Raw genomic sequence first — 12,603 nt, forward strand, 5'->3', positions numbered from 1 at the left:
CATGAATCCACCCTCTCTCTCAAGATTAAAAAGAGGAGTTACCTTGCTAACCATTTGCCTGACTTGTTTGGTGCATTATAAAACACACATGAAAAGTCCATTCTCTAAGCAAATAGACAAGAGTAGAATCCAGAGACAGGAGAAATACAGTTAACCTTTTTGCATCAAATACCTGGAAAGGTATTTCAGAATGACTTTTTTCCCATCCTCCCGTGTGTACCATTGTTGATTCCAAGATGCGGTAGTGCTTGTGTATTATGACAAACTGCTACAGGTTTCACTTCGGTCTTTCTTATTCCTTCCTTTCCCTTAGACAATGATCGCTTTTGACATGGATGGTAAAGTGAGAAAACCCAAATTTGAGCTTGATAGTGAGCAAGTTCGATATGAGCACAGGTTTGCTCCATTCAACAGTGTCATCACACCACCACCAGTGCACTATCTGCAGTTCAAGGTGAACTCTTTCCAAACAATCTTAAAACACTTAGATTCAACTCTGCCCTTCAATATGTTTGTACATTTCTTGTAAAATCAGGCCCTGCATGTACACTTACATGCCTAGTGGCTGATTCTATAGCACATAACGATGCATCTCAGTGTACTGAAGGATTGTATCGTACTTTTAAGTACTGTTATAAGTTAAAAATATCTTTCATTTTTCTAAATTATTATTTAAGCAAAGTAGAGAATGAGAAGAGGCTATTCACTGTATTTGCAGTAAGGAAAGTGAATCTAACTTCTTTCTAAAATTGGACTTTTTTGCCAAGTTTTGTTGCTGTTACTCTTTGTAATGTGTGCATTTGTGTGAAAAAGATATCAAATTTGACAGACTATCAGCTAGAATATACATTTAGGAAAGGTAGTTGTTTAACAGCCAAAGTATTACTGTTGCAGCAAGCAAGCAAGGTATGTGCAACAAATATGAAGGCAGTTTTGCATGTAAAATGAACATTGATAATGCAGCTCAGACCATCCTTGCTTTCTGTGTCAACAATGCTATATCATCTCACCTATCTTTAGAATTATGCATTTTATTTATTTATTTATTTATTTTTAAAGAAAAGTAACTTTAAAAAAAATCTTGTTCAACTTGTGCACGCAAGCCTGTGCTTTATAACTACCTGCTCTTACTGCTCTTCCCTTGTCTGTCTTTCCTCCTTAGTTACTGCTCACTGTTTTGCTGCCTACTTGATGGCATCACTGCTGCAAATAGAGTGCAAGCTCTCCAGAGCAGGGATCATGTCATTTATTGGCGCTGTGAGGTGTCTTAGCACACTTTTTGGTGCTCTAAAATAATAAGCTATTTAATAAAGATTACAATACATGAGATTTAACTGGTTAAAACAAATATTAATTTGACCTCTGCTATTTAGTGGTGGTAATATTTTAACTAGTACTCAGTTGATTTAAGGAAAAACTGGTTTAATTAAATATTGTAATTGATTTCTGATCCCAGTCAAAGCAATGTAGAAAGGTTTATGTGCTGTTGATTATTAGTTTTAATAATATATATATTTTTTGTGATATTTAGGAAATGTCTGACCTAAATAAATACAGCCCCCCTCCACAGTCCTCTGATCTCTATATGGCAGCTAGCAAACACTTCCAACAGGCTAAAATGATACTGGAGAATATTCCTAACGCAGATCATGAGGTAAGGCTAAACGGAGATGTAGAGAAACAGAAGTAGACGCTCCTGTTTGGAATACATTATTGGCTTTGTCATTAGTTCTAACTGAAATACTTTTGTGATGAATTAAAATATATCAGAAAATTCATTTAGTTATTAAAGTGCTCAAGTATTTAATTTAAAATTGTCAACTTCCCACATTGAACTACCCGCTGTATACAGGTCTGTCACATCTTATGTGCATTTAACATGCACGATTTCAGCTTTACGCGGTCGGCAAAAAAAAAAACAACCCCAAAAAAGAGAAAAATAACAATTTTAATAATGTACCTGTAGTGTGAGCGATTCCGCCTGCCATTCAACTAAATGTAATTTTGATTATACGCGGTTTTTGCTTTACGTGCTAACTATGGAACGGAACCCCCATGTAAGATGAGACTCGCCTGTACCATGGTTTATAAGAACAGCAGCTTGTTAGGGAAGGGATGTGTCCTGTGCAACATGAAGCACAAAGTCAACCCTTGACAAATAATACTTTGAAATCTGCAGAGGTTTGACAATCATGAGAATAAATATGAAATACCATGTTTTGTATGGTCTCTTATATTAAAAATGCTATTGTATTAAACATAGTTAGTTGCCTTATCAAGCTATTTGAAAATGTAGTACAAACTACTTTGACATCTTTTAAAATGGGATTGATATTCTAGTCAAAGTATTATATTATAGAAGCAGCTTGATTGATTTTTTTTCCCAATTATTTTTTCTTGGCCATAAATTGTCACTTGAAAGTTTACTACTTTCTGTTAGGTCAACCGAATTCTAAAAGTTGCTAAACCCAACATTGTGGTCATGAAGCTGCTGGCAGGCGGTCACAAGAAGGATTCTAAGGTAAGAAAATCACAATCAAATTGAATTGTCTTTAACTACTGAATAACACAGTCAACAGTTCCATTTCTGCTACAGCTCTAATAGTTGAATGCACAGTTTCACTTTTTAACTACTCTAAGCCTTAGAGGGAATACAGATCTGATCCAAATATGGAAAAAATTAAAAAATAAATGTGACCCTTGAAGCATGTTGAGAAGCTGGCATTTCAAGTTTTGAAATTTGTTATGCCCTCAAATGTTTGAACATTGGGAGGGAAATTAGCTGGGAAGCTGCATCTAGAATGTAAATAGCAACAAAGACAGGAGCTATGATGTGGAAGGTGAGGCTAATGATGGAAGCAACAGCAGATGTGTATGGATAGGGTTAGACATTAAGAGGAAGAAGAGAAGGGAAAATAGCTAATAGCAATGGGTCCAAGGAAGTACAAGTAAGCAGTAGAAGGGTTGAGGATTGGGGAGAAGCAGCAGCAGGTGGGGAGAGGAATGGAAGAAATTAGCTGAGCTTGAGGCAGATAGTGGGTGAGGTGGAGAGTAGAGGAAAGCATTGGTGAGGTAGAGGGAGTATCCAGAATGTGGAAACAGAAGTATGGGGAACGCACATTTTGGGCGAAGTGGGTGGGTGGACAAGAAGCAAGGTGCTGGTGGGATAGCAGTTAAAAGGGTAGATCAGCATTTTTAGTTTTTAATCTTGTGTTCCTGAAATTGCTTCCCTTTCCAAGAAGATCTAATTTAAAAAAAAAAAATGCTTCACCTCTTCAGTACTCGTGCATGGTTCCAATACAGTATATAAGAGGACTGACTTCCCCTAGGCAGTGACATGATGTCTTATGTCTGACTCAGTGAGATTTTAATTTTTCCCCTCTCTCTGTTGGTACCAACTCCATCATAGTACAAGCTCTAACTGAGAAGGCTGATGGCTTCCCCAGATGGCAGTGTCCCTCTTTGCCCCTCACTAGTGATGACTAGTCTTTCAGAGACTATTTTCCACAACTCATAATAGCTTTTGATGTTGTTGGGATTTTTTAAGTTGATTTTTAGCTGACAGGATTTTCTTGGTTTGTGTTCTTTTATGATATTTTAAAGCTTAAAAGAACAAAACAAGAAAAAACAAGTAGGCGAAACTAGCATTTTCTTCCAAGATAACTATGCCATGAATTCCCCTTTCAGAATAAAATCAGTAGTGATGGATGTCAGAGTAATCTTTTAATATTCTCTCTCCCTCTAGGTTCCTCCAGAATTTGACTTCTCTCCTCACAAATATTTCCCGGTTGTGAAACTTGTTTGAACGACAAGAGATTATTATTGGATACCTGAACTGTAATCTGTATTTCAGATACCCGCTTTGACATGGATCTCTTGGATAAAAGTACTGTTGTATGGAATATCTTTAGTCTGACTTCCTTACATGACCTGAATTACAACTGCTGTTTTAAAGTGGTTTGTATAATGTTCTATGGGTGAAATGGTTTTTAATCAACTGCATTATTGAACAACATTGTACTTTATTTGGTTTTATTACAGATTTAATCATAAATCATTTTAGTGAATTCTGACTGACAGTGGTGTTTGTAAGGATTTAATAACACTCATGACTGAATGATTCAGTACAGTAGAGCCTGTCTGACAGGCACAGCTGAGTTAAAGTGAAATTCTCGTTTGAACAAGGACTCTGAAAATGACATTATAGAATCATAGAAGTGTACGACTAGAAGGGACCTCAAGTTGTCTAGTTCAGTCTCCTGCACTCAAAGTAGGACTACATAATAACTTGACCATGCCTGACAAGTGTTTGTCTAACCTGTTCTTAAAAACCTCCAAAGATGGAGATTCCACAACCTCCTTATGCAATTTATTCCAGTGCTTAATCACCCTGATAGTTAAGAATTTTTTTCTAATATCCAACCTAAACTTCCCTTGCTGCAATTTAAGCTCATTGCTTCTTGTCCTATCCTCAGAGATTAACAAGAATATTTTTTGCCCTCCTCCTTGTAACAACCTTTTATATACTTAAACTGTTATGCCCCCCCATCTTCTCTTCTCTTTAGACTAAACCCAGTTTTTTCAATCTTTCCTCCTAGATCATGTTTTCCAGATCTTTAATCATTTTTGTTGCTCTCCTCTGAACTTTTTCCAATTTCTTTCCTGAAATGTGGTGCCCAGAACTGGACACAATACCCCAGTTGAGGCCTTATCAGCATGGAGTAGAGTGAAAGAATTACTACCTGTGTCTTGCTTACAGTACTTCTGCTAATACATCCCGGAATTATGGTCCCTTGTTGTTGCAAGAGTGTTACACTGATTCATTTAGCTTGCGATCCATAGTCTCCAGATCCCTTTCCGCAGTACTGCTTCCTAGGCAGTCATTTCTCATTGTGTACGTGTGCAATTGATTGCTCCTTCCTAAGTGGAGTACTTTGCATTCATCCTTATTGAATTTCATCCTATTTACTTCAGATCATTTTTAATTTTAATCCTATCCTCCAAAGCACTTGCAACTCCTCCCAGCTTGGTATTCTCCACAAACTTTAAGTGTTATCTAAATAATTTATGAAGATATTGAACAGAACTGATCCCTGCAGGATCCCACTTGATATGCCTTTCCAGGTTGTAACTGAACCACTGATAACTACTCTTTGGGAATGGTTTTCCAACTAGTTATGCACCTACCTTATAGTAGCTCCATCTAGGTTGTATTTCCCTAGTTTGTTTATGAGATGGTCATGCGACACAGTATTTGCTTCATTTTCTTTCCAGGTACTGAAGTTAAACTGAGGTCTGTAATTCCCTGGGTGGTTCTTATTCCCTTTTCTATAGATTGGCACTATATTTGTCCTCTGGAATCTTTCCTGTCTTCCATGAGTTCTTGATGATGATCACTAATGGCTCATATCTCCTCACTGCCCAGAACTACCGTAGGGGAAGGGTTGAAAATTCATTGAAAGCAACAGTACACAGTAATCTTCTCTTGAGGCAAGCAGATGTTTTATGAAAGTTAGGAATGGCAGAACTCCTGACTGAGTTTGCCTCACTCTAAGCCAGTACTAAGAATAAGAGCTGGATTAAAAAGCAAGACCAAAATGCAAGATGAGCTGGATTTTTCTTTTTGCAGGAAATTATGCAATTTTAAAATTCTGTGTTCCAAAATGGAACAAACATTTAAATTTCCCAAAAAAAAAAAGTTCCAAAACCTTCCTTTTGGGTTGATTGAAATGTTTATCAAAACATTTTGTTCTGAGCTTGACTGAGTTATTATAAAACACTTTTCTAAATTCAGTTGGAATCTACAAAGGGACCATCACTCGAAAAGTATTATTACTAGACTTCCAGGCAAATTGGACTGCTCACTTTCAAAGGAAACCACCTTCTACTGGAAATACACAAGCTGGTCAACAGGTAACATGTTAAGAAACTAGCAATAACTTCTATAAATGTGATACAGTACAGAATACATGAATTAGAAATTGCGTAAATGAACCAGCTCTCTCCTTCCCCTCCAACCCCTTTTCCTCCTCGCACTAGGAGTTAATATTAAAAGTAAACCAACCCTGTTTAAAATTAGTTAAACACACACTGAAAAGGATTTAGTTTTATTTTAAAATGTTTTTCTAAAATTGATCAGGCTTCATTGCAAAAACATTTTGAACAAGAACAAAAATCAGTTCCCCACCCTGTCAAGTTCATAACTTCATTCAGGAAACTCAAAGTGAGTACAAATGATTTTAGGCAATATACAAAGCTGTTTAAAACCACAGTTCTGAGTAAATCTAATTTCTCTTGCCCCACTAGAAAAAAGCTTTAGTTTTAAAATTATTTTCTATACAGTTGACAGAAGCCCCCCCTTGCCTTTTACATTTTTAAAAATTACACTTAGAATCTGAATCCTTCAAAAACCATTTAGAAAGTAAGTTTTTATTTAGAGATGATTCAGTCCCCCATGTAATGGATGATAGTCAAATTAATGTTCATCTTATTTTTTTAAGCTGTCTGAGTAATATTACCTAATGGCTGGAAAGTTGGGATAGATAATTTAACTTAAAACTGCAGCTCTGTACTGCCAAAGGCAATACATCCCAACTTTGTCCACATTTTTAGAGGGGGTGTCCTCTTGTGTCTCCCATTCTTCTGTCACTCTACGAAATGCTTGTGTTTTTTCTTCTCAGGTTTGTATAGCCTTCCCCCAAACCATGAAACACAATGTATTGTGAGAGGGAAAGTTTCAGAAATGTAATATTTCTGTGACTGGCTTTGTTACTGTACAGAGGATAACATTGCAATGCCTTTCTTAGGACAACTTTAGTTATATTATTCAGAAACTCTCAACTCTCGTAAGTGTATCTTGACTATATGCATTCCTTTATGTATAACAAAGGCCAGATTTAATGCAGCTTCTGAGCACAGCCCTATTTATTGTATGGCAACTTTATTTAAGATACAAAAAATTGTGCTCAAATGATTATAGCCAGATTACTGGCACTGTAAGCTATGGCATACAGTACATAACTGGAAAGGAAAAAGTGCATGAGTAGTGAGTGAAGCATCAGCTTTCCCTCGCTGTGAGAGTATAACTTAAATGCAGTGTGCAGTCCTTTGTACAATTCAGTCATGCCTACCACCTCTTCTCTCCTCTAATCTTGTTTTACTGTCTTCTATTCTGCATTAGTAACTGACCTGTTGATCTGGATTTGTTCAAATTATAAAAATAGTCCTTTTGAACAAACAGTTACAGGATGCAAGCTACTTTCATTTTCTTTTCCCTTGCTGTCTGAAACACTGGACTGTGGCATACAGGTGACCTTCAGTATCAGGGTCCAAATCCCTGTAACCTACCCACTTTTATCAACCAGGATTTACAAGTGGAATTAAGGACAAAACCTCAGGGGTAGCTAAGAATGTGTGTACTACTAATTGTTTTAAAACAGCCTGGTGGAGAACCATCTGTGATAGATGGTGTGGTGGACTTTCCCCACTTTAAAGTCCTGCTTCAACAGGCACCTTGCAGTAACAAGCAGAGACCAGCACTCCCAAAGCTTTCCTAATGGCACTAGGAGGTACTGTCTGTTTGTTGACCACAATGAATACATTCAACATGTTACAATAAAAACATTGTACAATAACAGTGAGAGTGTTCTGTTATGCATAATATAACTTCAATGTGTTCAAGTTTACTCATGGAGTCCCACATAAAAATGTCTTTGAATGCAATGGTGGATGGGTGAAGTAAGGAATATGCATTACACACCATTTTAGCCTTCCCTTAGACAATGGTAGCTTCAAGTCAGTTTGACAGAAACCAAATCCTCCTACTTAAATGAGTTGTAAAGCTAATCTACACCCCCTTGCTAGCTTTGTGAATGCAGGTCCAGCCTCTTTGCCATGACCTCCCATGGGAACCATGCTATTCTTCTGTGGTGAAGAGCGATGATATTACGGGGGGGGGGGGAAGCTATCCAAAAGCCTTGTAGTAGTTTTGAGAGGGTCAGGTCAACTATTCCACCCTTTGTGACAATAAGGACTAAACGTACCTTTTACTGGGGGAGGATCAGTCTAAGTTTAGCATCTGAAGCACAGGTAGGGATTCAAAATATGATCTTAGAATTACTTTGTTTCCCCTACTTCATGCCATTGTTATATGATTGTACAAGTTAGCTGACTGTTTAAAAGTATTTCAATTATTGCTAGCTAATTAAGGTTTTAAAAACAGTAAAAAAAAAAAAAAGTTTGACAAGTCAGAACTGCTTTAAACCTCTGTAAGAGACAAAGTATAGTTTTAATCATTGAAGCATAGTACTAAAACTTCACAACCGCAATCTATTTTATTTGGGACCCTTTTAAAGCCTTAAGATGGCAATCAAGCATTCTAGCTTCACCTGGATCTTTATGGTTGGATTTGTTTGCAAGTGATTGAGTCACACATGGTGTGCTTCCTTATTCACAGCCTCTGTCTCTCCTCTTCACCTTGATTAAATAAGTGGTTCTTCATATTCAGATCTTCAGGATTTGGGGCTAATAAGGGAGGAAAAAAGTGAAATTCTTAATTCTGTAAGAGTTGGAACAGCAGCAAGAGAAACAACATAGTCCTTATTGAAAGGTCACTGTATTGGGTCACTGTAGAATAGTGCAATATCACAAGTATCCAGTTATAGTTTGCTTTTACATATACCATGAAACTGGCCTGAGTGTCCAGTTCTCTCTCACGTAAATAGGGAGAAACTTCACTGAAGTCTCATTGCACCAGAGTAAAATTGGTAATAGCAAAATCTGGCCCCAGCTGTATTCAGAGCAAGCACAAAGACATCAGAGTTAACTAATCTGATGAATAGAAGGCCAGTCAGTTTCATCCCTCTCAAAACCCTTAAGGGGACAGTTCTAAAAATACAATATGCTGTGTATAAGAGGATTTAAAAAAAAAAGACTCAGGTTTTTACCATGCAAGTTATTTTCATAGCTTGCCAGTGCTGCTTGCTTGTCAGTTTCAGATTCAGCTTCATTTTCATCTAGGTTGTAGTCAACTGCTATGTTGTTCTGGTTCGCTGCTTCAGCTCCCCGTTTATCTATAAAGATATTTAGTTTCATTAGTTAGTGGCCAAAAACTTGCCACAGCTGCAGTAGAGCACTGTCGCTAGAAAAACAGTCTCCTTCCTACTCCAGCTCTACAACAGATTGAATTTATCTCAAACCTTTGAAATTTGATTACCTTCTGCTTAGAGGTTCAGTTCTCAGCTATTCTTACTTGCTGCAGTTGCCTATCCAATTTCAGAACTAAGTTTGCTATAACCCTTGTAGACAGAAGGCTTGATAACATGAGATAGGTAGGGCTGGACGGGACCTTCAAGAGGTCATCTAGTCCATCGCCCCTGCTGAGAAGCAGAAATGCATACACCAAGACCATGTCTGAAGACATATTTGTCTAATCTGTTCTTAGAAAAGCTCCAAATGACAAGGATTCCAACACCTCCCTAGATAACCTGCTCCAGTAATTAACTATCTTTATAGTTAGATACTAGAAAAAACACTCACCTAATCTCCCTTGCTGCAAATCTGTCCAATGGACAGATTAAAATTCCCATACCCCAGGATGCTAAACAAGTCAATGTTCAGCAGAATAGGAAGAGAAAGTGTTAGCAAAAGGTTACAGAAAGAAATGGTAAATGGCAACCAAAGGAGGATAAACTGAACAAAAACAGTAATAGGTATTAGTGGCATGTGCAAAGAAGCAAAATAATGAACAGCTTCCTCTGTTCAGCAAGATGTTTCAAACAAGCCATAGGAACACAGGACTTCAGGATTCACAATGGTAGTCCACCTATGACAGTCTTGCAAGCCTGTCTGTCTAATGACTTGGGACAAATAACTAGTTTGGTGCGTAAGTAACAATTAGTTTTATCATAGTGAGTGTGGGCAAGGAGATTGTGCCTATGCAAGTAAATTTTCATGACAATTCTGAAAGACTGATACGAAGAGCAAGTGTTATATGTAAAGTTAGCCTAACTACATGTATCACATTTCAAGGAGCATAAAAGACTGTAATGAAGTTCAGAAAACTAATCTTGGGCTTCTTGCTTTCACTTTGCTTTATCTGCAAGAGAATATGTGCTAGTACCTGGAAAGCAGAGAACTGGTTTGCAGCAAAACTGGGAGTGGGGGATTCTTTTCATTTTGCTACAATCAGACAATCTTCATTTTCTGGCCTGTGTGAACTCTTCTGCACCTCCTGTTGCCTGTGAGCTTTTGATTTGTACTTTTAGATGAAATTCCAGATATAGCTGAGAATGTTGTCACTAAGACTGCACCACTAGCAAGATGACTGGAGCTAGAAGTTTTGATGTACTTATAAAGCTCTGTTCACACTAGACATTTTTGCTAGTATTGTAATGTAAGGGGAGTGATTGGTTTTTTTTAATTACATTTCTACCAACAAAGCCTTAGTGTAGATGCAGCTATACCAGGATGAAAGTGCATTTGGAAGTGGTGCTTATTTTGCCTGAGAACTGGTATAAACTATATTCAGCAAAAGCTATATCAACGCAGGAATGTGTGTCAGTACAGTGTTACCAGCAAAGCTTTTCTAGTATATCCCTGGGCTATAATTGAAGCCAAAGATGCATGTCTGCTTAAAAACACTACTTGCTAAACATTTCAGCCTTCGGGCATTATCCTGCAAGATAATGAAAGCTGAGGGTATGTGCCATCTATAGGAGATTCAATGCTTCACAGAATCAAACCCACAGAAAGGACAGATACTATATAGGCAGGAGAAACAGTGATCTGGCTGGTAAACACTGAGCAGTGAACTATAACATAATGGCTCTAGTTCACCAGGTGTGACGTAATGCAGAGTAAATTCAAACTGCTTTGTCTCCAGGTACATATATAGTAGTGCAAGTCTGCCAAGGTCAAGTCCAACACATATTACTGTTTAAAAGGATTTCCTATTAAAAATAGGTTTTGGGTGTTTTGCCAAACCAACAAAAACATTTCACCCCTACCTCTCGCTGTAACTCTATTTTAATAGGTCAAACCCTATTAGAATTACACATAAGGAGTCTGATGTCAATGGAATACTCGTGTAGGTAAAAGAGCAAGAGATGGCCCAACATCTGTAGCAAACAGGCAGGACTGCTGATCCCAGTGGAGATTTGGACCCCAGCCACTTCAGAAGGCAACTAACAAGCATAAGAGCTGGAAACAAATTCTAGCCTCTACTCACAGAGCAAGGAAAGCAGGGAACTTGTCTGAGTCCCAGTCTCTCACATGACAGACCACTGCATTGTGACATTTTAGATTTTATATTAATCATTTCTGCACCAGGAAAGAAATGACCCTTGAAACATTCTACAAGATCATTGGCTCTAGATGCAAGCCACTTGGCAGCTAGGTAGCCTGAGTGGGTCTTTGTATAAATAATAATAATAATGGAGATATACCCATCTCCTAGAACTGAAAGGGACTCTGAAGGGTCATCGAGTCCAGCCCCCTGCCTTCACTAGCAGGATCAAGTACAGATTTTGCCCCAGATCCTTAAGTGGCCCCCTCAAGGATTGAACTCACAACCCTGGGTTTAGCATCCCTCCCTCCCCTGCAGTTCAAATGTACTAACCATCCTGACTGGGCTCCTGGTCATCTGGCTGAGTGTCATAATTTAAGAGGTGCTCCCGCTCCACTTCTTCATTAGCAGCATTTTCTTGATTGACAGCATGGCCTGCAGGTGGTTCTTGCATTTTGACAGACTCCCGTTCTGCATCACCTTCTTTAGGAATATTTACCCCCTCATACGAATTTGGTTCCTTTCCTAGTTCAGGAGATAGTTCCTCATGATCCACGGCACTCTTGGCTGAATCCTGTGGGGGTCCTTGAGCAACAAAAAGCTTCTCGTCTTCTGTTTTAGGCTCCTCTTTCTTCACTGCAACCAGATCACTTGTCCCTTCTGAAAAGCAATGTAATCAGTTTGTGCACTAAGCAGAGTTTTGATCCTAGCAAAGCGTAAGCCTTTAGAAAGCTAGAACAGAATCAACTGCCCTCTGCCTACTCCAGTTCAATTTTTTTCCTGTGCAGGGACATCTCTTTAAGCTGCATCAATTCCAAAAGATGTATAGGCATAAATCAGCATACCCTAAGTTAAAGGTACTTTTAGAAACCACTGCAGGATTTGTATTTCATAAGGGCTTTAAAGTCTGTATTGTCTTTGTTTTATGGTAAATAGGGAAAAAGTGTGAATCTCAGGTTATAGTGAGATCAATTAATAATTGGACATGCAGAGTAGAAGAATTTAAATACAGAGAGTTTTAATATTCTATGTAAATACCTATTCTCACAGCATTAAAAGTGTAAAAAACTTGTGTGCACACTGTTAGCAATGCAACTGGCTTTAAATAGAGTCTACCTACTACAAGGTGGACCAGATGCGAGCTCTACAAATAGCCTGTAGCTGCTTTTGTCTTTTAATATGAATATGCAGCTCACGGACACTACTGGTCCCAGCATACACTGCTGCATCATTTTCGCCATGTAGCTGTATTCTTACAGCGTTTTGAGATACAATGCACAAGAAGATCCTTATATAAAAAGTCACATTGAAATACTAGC

At 38.1% G+C, this 12,603-nt stretch overlaps 2 protein-coding genes across 4 annotated transcripts in view; one reads left to right on the forward strand and one right to left on the reverse strand.

Annotated features, from left to right (window-relative positions):
• NAA35 (N(alpha)-acetyltransferase 35, NatC auxiliary subunit) overlaps positions 1-4,070 on the forward strand; it is a 41,517-nt gene extending 37,447 nt beyond the window's left edge. For all 3 annotated transcript variants that reach the window (XM_030567728.1, XM_030567729.1, XM_030567727.1), the window contains exons 20-23: positions 314-454; positions 1,532-1,654; positions 2,441-2,521; positions 3,746-4,070. In XM_030567728.1, coding sequence (XP_030423588.1) covers positions 314-454; positions 1,532-1,654; positions 2,441-2,521; positions 3,746-3,805 — 405 coding nt within the window. In that variant the 3' untranslated portion in view covers positions 3,806-4,070. The remainder of the gene's footprint in view (positions 1-313; positions 455-1,531; positions 1,655-2,440; positions 2,522-3,745) is intronic.
• Positions 4,071-6,619: 2,549 nt separating this feature from the next.
• The window catches only part of GOLM1 (golgi membrane protein 1), a 55,653-nt gene continuing 49,669 nt past the window's right edge, over positions 6,620-12,603 (reverse strand). The window contains exons 8-10 of the mRNA XM_030567337.1: positions 11,618-11,944; positions 8,946-9,071; positions 6,620-8,523 (exon numbers count right to left, since the gene is read on the reverse strand). Coding sequence (XP_030423197.1) covers positions 8,450-8,523; positions 8,946-9,071; positions 11,618-11,944 — 527 coding nt within the window. The 3' untranslated portion in view covers positions 6,620-8,449. The remainder of the gene's footprint in view (positions 8,524-8,945; positions 9,072-11,617; positions 11,945-12,603) is intronic.

This window comes from Gopherus evgoodei, chromosome 6, assembly GCF_007399415.2.
Source record: "Gopherus evgoodei ecotype Sinaloan lineage chromosome 6, rGopEvg1_v1.p, whole genome shotgun sequence".
Taxonomy (NCBI): Eukaryota; Metazoa; Chordata; order Testudines; family Testudinidae; genus Gopherus; species Gopherus evgoodei.